At 40.5% G+C, this 12,965-nt stretch overlaps 1 protein-coding gene across 2 annotated transcripts in view; it reads left to right on the forward strand.

The window, feature by feature from the left end:
• The first annotated feature begins 272 nt into the window (after positions 1-272).
• STOX2 (storkhead box 2) overlaps positions 273-12,965 on the forward strand; it is a 74,545-nt gene continuing 61,852 nt past the window's right edge. Inside the window, exon 1 of one of the 2 annotated variants that reach the window (XM_026087602.1) lies at positions 273-743. In XM_026087602.1, coding sequence (XP_025943387.1) covers positions 578-743 — 166 coding nt within the window. In that variant the 5' untranslated portion in view covers positions 273-577. The remainder of the gene's footprint in view (positions 744-12,965) is intronic. The other variant, XM_026087603.1, reaches the window with a different exon arrangement.

The following is a 12,965-nucleotide window of genomic DNA, read 5'->3' on the forward strand; positions in this document are numbered from 1 at the left end:
GCCGCCTGCGCACCCCCCTCCTCGCCCCTCCTCCTCCTGCTGCTGCCGCCGCAGCCGTGGGGCCGGCGCTGCCGCCGCCGCCTCTCGCAGCGCGCTGGGGTCGCCACCGGGGGCCGCGGGTTTTTTTTTCCTAATTTGCTTGGGTCTTTTGTGCGGCGGCTCGCGGCTGGCGAAGCGCTGCCCGGCTGAATCGGGCTATTGTTCGGGATCCCGAAGCTTTCACGCTGCAAATCCCCCCCCACCCCCCGCACGCCCCGCTTTTTTTGCTTGAGAAGCCACATAATGTGCCTTTCCTCCGCATGAATCTGGAAGCTATAAGCTGGACTGATTGCAAATGAAGTGTAATGCATTGTGGGACGTGTGTAAAATTGGATCATTCGAGGGGGAAAAAAAAAAAGAAAGGAAAAAGGAAAGGAAGGGACCTGCAGCTCGCGCCCTAGAAGAGGTAGCGGCAAGATGCGGGCGGGTTGTGGCCCCACGGTACCTGCGCTAGGCTGATGCCAGGCCGCGCGCCTCCGGCGAGCTGCAGGGCCTGGCCCGTGTCGCTGCGGGACGACTAGGCTCAGGTGTCCTCAGGATGAAGAAGACACGGAGCACAACCTTGCGGCGGGCCTGGCCTAGCTCCGACTTCTCCGACCGGGCCTCGGACCGCATGAGGTCCCGCAGCGAGAAGGACTACCGGCTGCACAAACACTTCCCACCAGCTTTTATTTCCCAGGCATCACGGGGCTACATGACATCAGGTTTGTAACATAATTTGTGTGTGTGTGTGTGTGCGCGCGCGTGTGTGTGAGCACTTTATTGCGAGGAGGCCGGTGCGGGATGTGTGTGCAGCTCGGGAAAGGCTGTGGTGGTAGGTACGGAGGGGAGCCTGCGACTGAGAGCGTAAGTTGTTATGAATAATGCAAAAAAAAAAAAAAAAAACCACATCCACCATTTTGTACCTCAGCAAGATTCACAGCAGGGCCCTTGCAATATGGTGTTTAAAATCGAGTCGAGTAAAATAAACGCATGAAAGAAACGGTTGCATCGCCCTGTTGTGGAAGGGCAGATACAAATGACCAGGAGCACAGAGCACGGAGCTCTTTGCTCCTTTTGTACAGAAAAGCATGTGCTGGATATTTAGTACTGCCCCACACGTTTTCCTTTTAATCCAGTTCACTCTAGCTAACTCACTGGGCTTTCATGTATTTCCATTTTGGAAGGGAAAAGGGTCACCTGTGATTGCAAATGCTCTCGCCTTGTTGCAGGCTCTTTGGATTTCAGTTGCGTGTTTCTGCAATGGCAAAGCATATTTGTGGTGAAAGCGACAGTAAACATATTTGCATTTATTTTTTGAGGTGTAGAAGGAGAACAGACCTGTGTATGTGAGGGAACACACACGTGCATGTATACTAACGTGTTCATTGCTTTAAAGGGAGGCTGCATAGAAATGTTGGACACTGCACCAACATGTTTTTGCATAGGAAAGAGAGAGCACAAACAAAACAAAAAACAGCACGGGGAAAGGCAGGCATAAGGGAGAGGCTTGGCCTCAAACAAGTACTGGTGCGTTTTCAGAAAGCCTCAGTAATGTTAATGGCAGCTTCTTCATCCTGAAATTTATCTTAATGGCTTTGGAATTTGGACATTTCGTAAACACCGGAAAGAATACTTGGGCAAATGCTGACGGCAAGGGGGACAGGGCAGAAAATCCTAGAAACCTTTGTTGTTCTGCTGCCTGGTGACTGTGATGCTTGGGCATATAGCATTTCATTACTATGATGTCAAATTCCAGTTTATCATAAGGGCACATTTTCCCTCTAAGGCTTAATTTAGGTTGAGTAGGCAGATTTCTTTAAAGGAGAAAAGGAGAGGGAGAAAATGAAGGTATTTATTGTGCACAACTGAAAACATTTCCAGTCCCCCCCATCTCTGCTGCAAAGGTTCAGCCAGAGCTTGTGGTTGTCAGTTATGCGCTCACTTTACTATCTCTATGCCTAATAAACATGTCTCTTTAGGCAGGATCGGTTTCTCATGTTTTAAAAATGTCTCATGACCATTCTTCCATTAACCTCCAAGCACAAGGGAAATAATATGTATTTTATTGAAAAATCTGCCTGCGTGAGAATATTGTGCTATTTTGTCAATAGTTGCTTTGATTTTTCTCTTCCCTGGGAAGCTACATATTGAGAGGAAATGGCAAGTATAATTTATGCTTGAACAGCTGAAGAAAACTAGAATGGTTGCTGGGTTTGTTTTGTTGGTGCTGCAGATTCTGAAAGCGACTGGAAGGCCAAATCTGATGGTAATGCAAAGATTTCTGTTGTTCTGTATGAATGTTCTGATACTCCTCCTGTCGGAAATGCTGTGTCAGTTTCGTTGAAGTCAGTACTTTCAGGCCTTTCTTTCAGTGTGGAAACCCGTATTTAAAGGAGAGGTAGCTCACATGAGCATTTCGTGCCAAGCGTGGTGTGGTTTTTGCTTGTTTTTAATTCTTCAGGGAAACAATCTGGCTCTGTAAAAGCTTTATCTTGGCAAGATTGGTACAATCCAACGAGGTGCTGAAACACGAGCCATTTTTGGAGTCAGACACTCTGCGTTTTACAGTAGATACCTGTGTCTTTTGGGGCCCATATATCTGAAATCAGGTATAAATGTTTTAAAGTAATCACCTCTTCCCCCCAGAACATTGTGTTTATGAAGATATGGGACATTGATTTAAACTGCATCAATGGAAGAAGAGGAAAAAATGTCATATTTAGTTCAAGAAATCTGCTAAAGCTGTTAAAGAGATAATGCATCAAAAATTAAAATCAGAAAGGTTTTAAAAATACTCTGTAGTCTTTTAGCTGGAAATGCAGTTTTTCCTGTCATGATGGATAGTTTCCACATTCATTTATTTTTAAAGGATCCTTGTCTACTGCCTTTCTAAATATTAGTTTTGGGAGGAATGGCTACTGTATCTAAACACTTCTCACTATTTGAAGAAAGCTCTCTTCCTCACAGGAAGTCTATACGAAATCTTCTGGCATAGAAGTTGTGGGGATCAGGAATACAAATACATTCTTTGTCACCCAGAATGTTGCACGGGAGAAAGTGTCTTGAAACGCATGGGCTTTTCAGAGTGCTGCATTCTGTTTATCCAACCATTTAACCTCATCACCATTAGTATTGTTATGGTTCTGTTTTAATTAAATGCTACATTGTTTGGGGTGGGGGTGGAGGGTGGGAAAGAAACCTTGTCTTTTTGCCTCAGTTACTTTGGTTTAGGGAAATACGATAAAGCAAACAGTCATGTGGTCTTTACTAAGATGCTAAAAAGCTTGAAACGTTAATATTCGAGCGTGTCTGAATTGGGCATGGAAAATCATATATACGTACATTTCTTTCAGCAGCACAAAAATCCTTAGTAATGGTACTGCAGTCAATGCCGCGGTGTCTTATTTGGGGAAAATACTGTCTTTAACAGAACCTTATTTAGCATGCGACTTGAACTTCCATTATAGAGTGATAAAGCACACCTGATTTTTTTTTTTAAGCAGACTTTTTGGTAAAACTGAGTAGGGACCAGTTTGATATTTTGTTGATTAAAAGCAGCATTGATGCCTAGCAGTCACATTTTTCAATACTTTGCCAACAAACTGCCCATAATTATAGAAGATTATTGCAGATGCATTTATGTGAAACTTAGGGATTGTTTGACAGATCAGGGGGGATGGAAGTAAGAAAAAAAACACAGGAAACTTAGAAAATCACACATTTTACTGTTGAATAATCTCTTGATACATGCTATTAAAGCTGCTGTAATCCAGGGTTTCTTTAGGCCTCCTAGCAACCACTAGGTTCAAAGGCCATGCAAGGAGTTCATTGTTCATGCTGAATATTAATTTCCCAGTGGAGGACTGACTAGGAGAAAAAACGCTGAAAAAGAAAACTACAACAATGTAGAGCTTTGACCTTGTATGAAAAGAGATGTTGAAAAGTTTGAATCCAATAAATTTCATACATGTTACTGAAAATGAGAGGAAATACGCCTAACTTTTTGATAGATTGTTACTTAATTGAAGGGAAGATAAAGAAATCATATAAAACTGCCTGAAATTTACTGAGTAAAACCTACTGAAACTCGGGAATGAGAACTCTGAAAAGTCACATGAAATAATATGTATAGGTTTTTTAGATGTGAGAAGCTTTTTGTTTTGTTTTAATAAAGAGAATCCTGGATTTTCTTGTAGTGGAGAGGTGATCTGCATGTTGTGGTTGATCCAGCTGTTAAATGCTATCAGAACTGAGTAGTGTTCCGAAAAAAATTTTTTTTTTTCTGTAGCCTTTCTCGAGCTATTTTAATTGAAGTACTTGGTGTTCGAGGTAATGTGTCAGTTTGAGATGGGGGTGGTGTAGAGTAACAGTCTAGCGTACACAGCACGAAGGAATGTCTGAAGAGCTCTCTGCAGTGGTAAAAACTGTAATTCCAGACCATGCTTATTTGAAGGTTACCCTCTGAAAAGTTTGTAGTTACATTATTGCTTTTTGCAATGAAATTTTATTGCAAATGTTTTGGTGCTCAAAAGTTTAACAGTAAAATTCGGCATCAGTGTTACCCTACTGTTACTGGAGTTTGATTACCAAGTTGAGTCACAGGGGAGATAGAGAGGAGAGGAGAGAAGTATACAGTGCTGGACAGCTATCCAACTGATTTTATCTATGTGCAGATTGAACTGTAAGAGGAAAAAAAAAAAACCTGCTTTCCGTATTTGAGGGATCTTTGACTCAAGGTCTAGGACTTCATCTTCAGCCTCCTTGGACAGAAAGAAGTATCTTAGGAGTCATTTGAGCAAATTTGAGTGTCATGAATCCTTTTTTTTTAAACTTGAACCTCCAATGCTAATTTAAAAAAGTATATGTATTTGGAGATAACCATAGATGATCAAAAGAAGGCACACTTTGACATACTTTAGAAATGACAAATACACACAAAACCTTGAAGCTCATTCATTTCTCCTGTCCCTTAGTTTGCTTATCTAAAGGAATATATTCTAGCTTGAAAGTAGCCATATTGTCATTAATATTTAATAGAATAATCAGTATTGCATCACCTTTTTTTCTCTCAGTGCGGTATTAAGAAACACCGTCCAACTCATCTATGTAACTGTAATGTGATCTTTTCACCTCCCTGAATTCTGAATGGTTTTCAGCTCTGTTAGATGGAGCCGTAAAAACTTAAGAGCGTTTGGTGTCATGGTCAGCAGAGCTGGCTTTGCCTCAGAGCTCCGCCTCTGCTGAATTGGTGGACCCAAATTGGGTTGTTCCACCCTGTTGCTTCAGGAGTTATTCTTTCCTTATTGTGTGCTTTTATCCTAACGGCCCTTTCCTTTTGGGAAATTGCTTCTAGACTCTCTCTGCCTTCCAGTCCTTTTTCACCTCCAGGGCATCCACTTACCTTGAAAGAGAAACAGGAGCTTTCACTGGTTCCTGATCTGGGGAGAGGGTCTAATTGTGCTTCTGCCTCAGACCACAAACTTTTCTTCTTTTTCAGTCATTAAAAAGTTAGATTCCCCTCTTTGCCTGAATTTATGGACTGGTCATTTTTGCACTGTTTCTAGCTTACTTCTGCTTCTTTTTCCCCTAGTTTCTTCCCTGAAAGAATACAAAACACAATCTTCTCTGCCTTCCCTTTGTTTTTGCTAATGTGATTGCTTGTGTGGTATTAGCTTTAACATTGTCCTACAGCGCTGTGCCAGTAGCTGTCTGCTATACTACTGTCTGGTCCTTTCCCACCAGATACCAAGATGTTTCCTACATATCTTTCTCTTCCACTTTTAGACCAAGCTCTGGACAGTGTGCTGTGTATGAGTTGTGCATCCTCCCAGCTTACCAAACCTGTCGTTCTTCCTGGCTGTTACAGCCTATGACCAAGGGGATCCAGAGCAGCTTTTATTCATGGCAGTAGAAATAAAATTTGAGAGAAAAAGTATGAGAGAGAAACAGAAGCCTGTGTGCATGTGTATGTTACCTAGATCTGTTCAGTATTTTAGCTCATTTCAAAGCACCCTGTCCTTAGAGGACTAAGTTTCAAGCTATTTTTCCTCACCGATCTCTGTCACTGCAGTTGAGAGCCTGCTTGTATCCAAAGACCCTTTGTTTGCTTAGCTCACTCGCTTGGACCTTCAGCCAGGTTGGGGTGCTCTGAAGAGCACCAGCATCATGCCACCAAAGGGTTTTGTTTCGTTGGTGTTTGCTCAGAGGTCTCTGGTTTTATGTCTGGTTCTTAATCTGGTTCTGAGTCTGATTGCATTTCTATGTGCTTTTTCCAAAAGTCCTGTGATTAATTTAATATATGCATGCATTAGACATCATGATAACCTGCTGAAGGTACAGGAAGCTCCTCTTTCAAGAGCAGACAACTGTTGAGAACAAACACGGTATTGATTCATTACAAACAGCTCCGAATCTTTCACAGGCAGAAGTTATGCTCTGCCTTTGTTGGCAAGTTTTGATAAACCTGAAGGGTATTGAATATCTTGCCATTTTGAAATTGAATAGCAGCCACATCTTTGGAAAATGTGTTACTTGCTGGAGGAGGCTGAAATGTGAGGATTTTGCAGCTCACCTTGGTTTAGTCCAATGACCTGCTCAGTTTTGAGTAACAACAAGCACTCAGTTGTATGCAGGAGCATTAATCAGAGATGCTAAACTAACACCTTTGTAAAGTTCTTTACACAGTTATAAGTAGAATCTGGTATGAAGAATAAAAAGATATTTTGCTTTGCGCATTGTAGAAGTCCTCCAGAATTGTGGGTTTCCTGTTAGTGTTCTGGGGAGGTTCTGTGGAGTGACTCAGTTCTGCAATCTGTAGCAGTCTGCAGAATATCCCTGTGAACAGTATTAAAATCAAGCCAACATCCTATCACCTAAACTCTGGGCTACAATATGTAGCCCATGATGAAAGAAAGCAGTACTGTAAATTTTTTTTCAAATACAGTTTATTCCTGGCTCCTCCTGAAATGTTTTTGCTTGGTTGGTAGAGGCCAAACAGTATTAAAGCCATGACCAAAAATTGTCAGCTAATTTAGACCTTGTGTAGGAATTGCTAAATAATACAATGCTAATTGTCAGGGGGTTATCTTCTTGAAAAGTGTGATAATAGTAGTTTGATCATTTAAAATAATGTAAAACTATCAGAACTGGATAGTAAATGTCTTTGGTGGAAGAGATGTGAATCTGAGTCTGGAAATAAGGAATACCCTTTGTGAGAAGTGTCTAAGGAATACTTCATGCAAATTTGTTTAACCATTGGGTTTAATTTTCACCAGAAAAAGGAGAGTAACAGCTGAAACTGAGACCTGAATGCCTGAGCTTAACCAGGACACTTGCAGTAATAAGCCTTTTCTTTATATATAGGTAGATAGATGAAATACGAAGACAGGAAGCAGAAACAGGGATTTAAAGTTTCTCTAGAAGTCTCAGAAAACCGCCTGTTTCTGTATTTGTCCTTGCAGTAGTTCTTGGTACTAAGGCCAAAGACAGCTAGAATACTCCTAGGGGAAATGCTTGAATATTGAAACTACACAACTCCCCCAAACCAGCATTTGCTGCTCCCAAGTGACTGCCTGTAACTAATTATGAGTGGGGTGTTAAAGTTCATTGCAGTCAATAGCCCACTTCTTTCAACACATTTATTCAGATGGCTACTCTACTGGTGCTGTTTTGTATTGCACTCTTGGATAGACATGTAAAGGCTGGAGTTATCTTGCTCTTGTACAGACAGACTGGTGAGAAGAAAAAAAGACAACCTGACTTTACAAGTAGCATATTTAGGCAAGCTGCATTTTGGAATGGGTACAGCAGTCTAACTTATGCTCTGCAGAGCTTCTAAGTAGTCTGCCAAAGGTAATTGAAAGAAGAAAACATTTTCAATAGGCTTACATCAGTATAGAAAGGATTGCAAGTTCACCTTGTTCCTTCCACCAAAGAGAGATTAAAACCACTGGGTTTGAAAAGCAGGAGATAAACGAAGTGTTTCCAGTTATGTCACTGGCAGCTTTGTTTCCCTGGACAGTTTAGCTGTGCCCATAATTTAGTACACTTAGATAGTAATCTCTTCAGTAGGAGAACTGTCTTCCTTATTTTCTACTAACATGCTGTCTACCACAGAAGAGGTTCTGTCACAACCCAGGCCTTGAATTGATAATCCTAAGTAAACATCCAACATTGGTGCGTTCAGTGTGAAGAGAAAAGTCCTCATTCCACAAATAAAATTCTGCATTCAGATCAACATTTGGACACCATGACATTCATAGGAATTTTCCATCTCCCCCTTCATGCAGGCTGGATAAGAATCCTTGTTCATAATACCGGCAGTAAATGATGTGGAATGATTGCTATTAAGTACCGTTATCACTTTTACCATGTCAGCCAACTCTTCACAAACCAAAAATACCTCTTATTTTTCATCAAATTGTAGAAGATGTGATTCCTATAATTTTAAAAGTATAGGAGTGGCTCCTGTTGCTTCAGTGGGAAACATTTTCTGTAGGAAATAGCTACAAATACACAATTTATTAGAAGTTTCAAGTTTCAGTGTTGAACAAATAGATCTTGATGGTTTTATTGGATCTGATAGGATACGAGAGTAGAAGACAAAAGAAGAAGATATGGAGGTAGCAAATGAACAATTTATTTGATGAATTATTTTTTTATTTGTAGACTTCTATGTGGACCTGTGGTTCTTAAGGGTAATGATGGCCTATGTGTGGTTGTATTGCACAGAAAATGCAGGTCCTATGCATGAGAATAAATGAAAAATTATTCCTGCTTATGCTATGTCTCTTCTTTAAAGAAAGTAGCAAGAAAGAGAAGTTTTCTGAGTCGGAATAAGGTTTAGGCAACAGAGGCGTCTTCTGAGTCTTTCATTTTGTACCCATCTTATAAAATTACTTCTGCTAAGTTTTGTACCTTTGTGATCAATTAGAGGTACAGGAGGCTAGGCAGCACACTGCACGTTTTAGCTTTCAGTAGAAGCAACTTTGAAATGGTTAAGCAGTAAATGGTGTTAAACTTCTGTATGAAAGTTGTCCTATCTAAAATTCATTGTCCTATCTAAAATTGATGTTGTCCTAGCTAAAGTTGATATCCTTCACTGGCCGTAATCGTTTCTCTTGCTTATGCTTGTATGGCCACGTGTTTTATTTTGAAAGGGAGAAAGTATGTCTAATAGAGGGAAACATTCCCTGACACTGATCTTCCTCCTCCCAAACTTGATGGAGGCTACAGCTGCAGTTTGCCTGGGACGCTGCAACTGAAGCAGTATAAGAGTCTCTTCTTGAGTTAGAGTCCTGTCCTAAATGTGATACGAGTGTTTTTGAAGCATGTTGCACACCCATTCTTGGAGTGCTCATAGCCAAGTACAAACCTGCTACAAGCACTGCTCTGGGAAAGATTTTAGTGATCTCCAAACACCTTCTGCCACCATTTTCTCTCCCAGCTGCATCATTTAAAGAAAAACATTGAATAGTCCTTTGTAGAGAATTTGACCTCTACGTTTTGAGGCATGAAGAGTATAATAGACAATTCAGAAATACTTATTTAACGTGGCCTAGAAAAGGCAAAGGCAAAGTTATGTAAGAAACAGCTGAGTTTATCAAAACACAGGAAGCGGTGTTGGGAGAACCTACGTTATATAAACTAGTTTTCACACCCGTTTGTGTTTTTTTGAATTTCCTCCATAATTTCCGATGAATTTCCTGTTGATGACCTGTGACCTAGTTTCAGAAGATGAACTTCTGACCATCCGTGATAATGTTTTAAACACCATAAGTTGGACTGTTGATCTTACAACCGAATAAAGATGAGGTACTGAATTTCATTGGGGTACTTAACTTTGCCTGTTAAATTTCCATAGCATTTTAGAGCAGAGTATCAATCTTCATTTTCATAGCATATTCTAAATTCTGCTCCCCTGGGAGTTTACATTCTTGGATAATACAGGGACCTGGTTTTACTGCTCATAAGCCTTTATCTAAATATTTGTTTTAAACAGGATGAAACGGAAATATTACAAGGTTTTCTTGAGATCTATGTGTAAATGCTGCATGGCTGTCTGGGTGGGTAAAGGGAACAAAAACTTCAGAGGAAAAGGTTTACTGGCTCTAACGTTAGATTTGAAATAGCTGCAACACCCAGGTGCAAACCAAGTGTGCCAGCAGAACGTCTCCCTTGAAAGCTGGAGTGCGGATAACACTGGCTGTGGGAGGTTCCTCAAGGCCCGAATGGGCCTTTGGCCTCTTGGGGTACCTTCAAGGCTGGTTTGCTAGTGCAGATGGGCGAACAAAGGCGGCAGCAGCATGGCTTGCTCCTGGCACGCAGCCTGGCTTTGCTGCTGCTTGCCTGCTTGCTGGCGGGAGTTACAGAGGGAAAATCCCCCCCCCTTTACTGTGGTCCCACCTTGGGAGTGACAGAGGAGCAAAAGCAGGACAAAAAGTTAAGCCTTAGCGTGACCAAATGCTTCTGCCTAATTTCAAGTCTTATCTTTCTGTAAAGATCATTAAAATAGTTGTACAYGGGCAAAATAGGCTAACCAAACAAAGAACAGCACAACATTAATTTTGTTAATGTAGTTTTTAGGGTTTTTTGGCTGAAATTTGCACAAGCAAATCAGCCTGGTAGTGACAAAAGCTCAAAAGGTATCCGTCTGAATGTTTTAAGGTTTGGCAAAGTTATGAAAGTCATCTTTGGGGAATATTTATGRGTTTGTAATACATTCCTAGGTCTTGCCTGTAGGCTCCACTATCACTGTGAGTGGATGTAGTTAGTTTCTCTTTCTCTAAATAAAAATTTACGTTTGTACATGTTGCATTGGTTTATGGTGGAAATGATGAAAAATCCTAACGGACATTACAGTAATAGAGTACTACACAGAAAAAGAAAAGGGATGAGGTGTAGGGAGGTGGTATACGGGCACATCCATAAGCAGTAGGATCGTTGTGAGGCAGCATTGCCAGACCATGGCTTAGTGAAGTTGCTGGGGTTTCTGCATGGGACAGCAGTCCTTCTGTAGGCATTGAATTTCAGGAGTGAAATCTTGAAATCATGTTTGTATGGGATCTCCGGATAAGAACTTATCTGGTTGGAGTATTTTTCACAACAAAGAGAAGCAAAAAATATTTTTCTGCATTTTTCTAACCAACTCTAATACTGTCTCAATCGCTCAAGAACTTTTTAGACCTTCTCTAGAAAGAGATGTAACCATTGCTAAATTAAATGTTTTCTAGATGCGTGGGTTTTGTTTGTTTGTTTTGTTTTTTTTTTTACAAAAATCATGGAGTGTTTTTCTTTGAGTCAGTCTTAGGTTCAGTCTATTGAATTACTTTAATTGCAGAAATATGCTCTGGTAACCACAAGTGTAAAATTAAGGTATCTTTTGGAAACCTCACTTTAGAAAAAGCATTCTTAAATAACTCTTTTCACAAGAGTGAAATAGCTGTATAGGATAATGTTTATTTTATAACCATGTACAATAACTTTTCATCATATACATTATCTGTCATATTGCCCTATCCAGCACTGTAAAGCATAGTTTATATAAGTTTACTTACTAAATATTGTATGTTGCAAAACTTGTCTCTGCACCTGTGTGTCAATCGTTATACATCAGAATGCACATTAAGTCTCTCGGGGTCCAGTTCTGTCCTATAATAGCCAAAGTGCACAAGTTTTTCTCTGACTTTTCAAGTAGGAAACCTTAACACATCAGTGCTGTGGCTCTTCCCTTGACCATGTACCCATCTGTCTTGTGCGCATTCTTTTCCTGCTTCAGGGAACGGTAAAGGCTAAGGAGGGAATAGCTCTAACCACTGAGTAATGTTCCCACTTAATTGAAGTCTGCCTTTGAAGAAGGGTCATGGATTGGACAGCTAGAGAAACTGGGGCAGGGTTATCACAAGTCAGGGCAAGTGTGATGGAAATGAACAAAAAGAAGAAACATGGTCAGAATTACACAAATCTATGCCAGCAGGGCCAGTATTTGTGTTCTTGCGTTCTGGCTATCAGAAATGCTTCCCCAGCTCGCCTTTAGATTTTAGTTTAAGTCATTTAGCTCACTGGATCTAAATCAGGACCATAGCTCCTTCGACTGAGCATCTCTAAGCACTTTTCAAAGGCTATTACTTGATACAATTTTTCTGCCTAGCAGTTAATAATCTCCTTTAGTTTTCAGCCCATTGTCTATTGTTCCAAATAGAGTAATATGAATGTGACAATACAGTACTCTCAGCTTTTAATAATTAACCTTTTTTATTTTAACAGTTTTTATTTTGATACATCTTCAAGAAATATACTAAAGTAAAATGTTTTGCTGTAGCATACATTTAGAGTTAAATAATAAAAATGGAAGTTTAAAAGTTGAGGAAAAAAGTCTTATCTTGTTGCATCATTGTAGTTCATTCACAGGTTAATGGGACAGTTGGATAGGATGGCAATGCTAAATATTCCAAGCAATTACAAGCAATGCTAAAGCACACAAAAAATGATGTTGTCTGTTGGATTTTACTTGTGGGTTGGTGTCAGTCCAAGGTCTGTAAATACTAAGTGTGAGACTAATACAAGTGTCTGGCAATGCACCTGCCCCTGGGAGCTGTCATTTATCACTGGTAACAAGTTCACTTCAAACCCAGCTCTTACAGACCACAGCATTTGACCTGAGTATTGTGTCCCTAAATGAATGTGTGTATGTGATTGCTATGGATAACATTAGGAGGGCTATGTTGTCATGGGGACCAGTGAAAGGAGAAAAAAAAAACCCTGAAACCTCGGTAGTATGCATTGTCATGTAATGGCAGTTTTTGGAGCAAGGTGCAAGATTTGGAAGGAGTGTTGATAGGACGAGGAGGCTGGCTAGCTAGAGGGATTAGACAGGAACAACAGTGTGGAAAAACAAGATGTTGCTTTAGGGAAATGCACAATCCAAAGGTGGGAATTGTGCGATG

Source organism: Apteryx rowi, unplaced genomic scaffold (assembly GCF_003343035.1).
Source record: "Apteryx rowi isolate R43461 unplaced genomic scaffold, aptRow1 scaffold_722, whole genome shotgun sequence".
Taxonomy (NCBI): domain Eukaryota; kingdom Metazoa; phylum Chordata; class Aves; order Apterygiformes; family Apterygidae; genus Apteryx; species Apteryx rowi.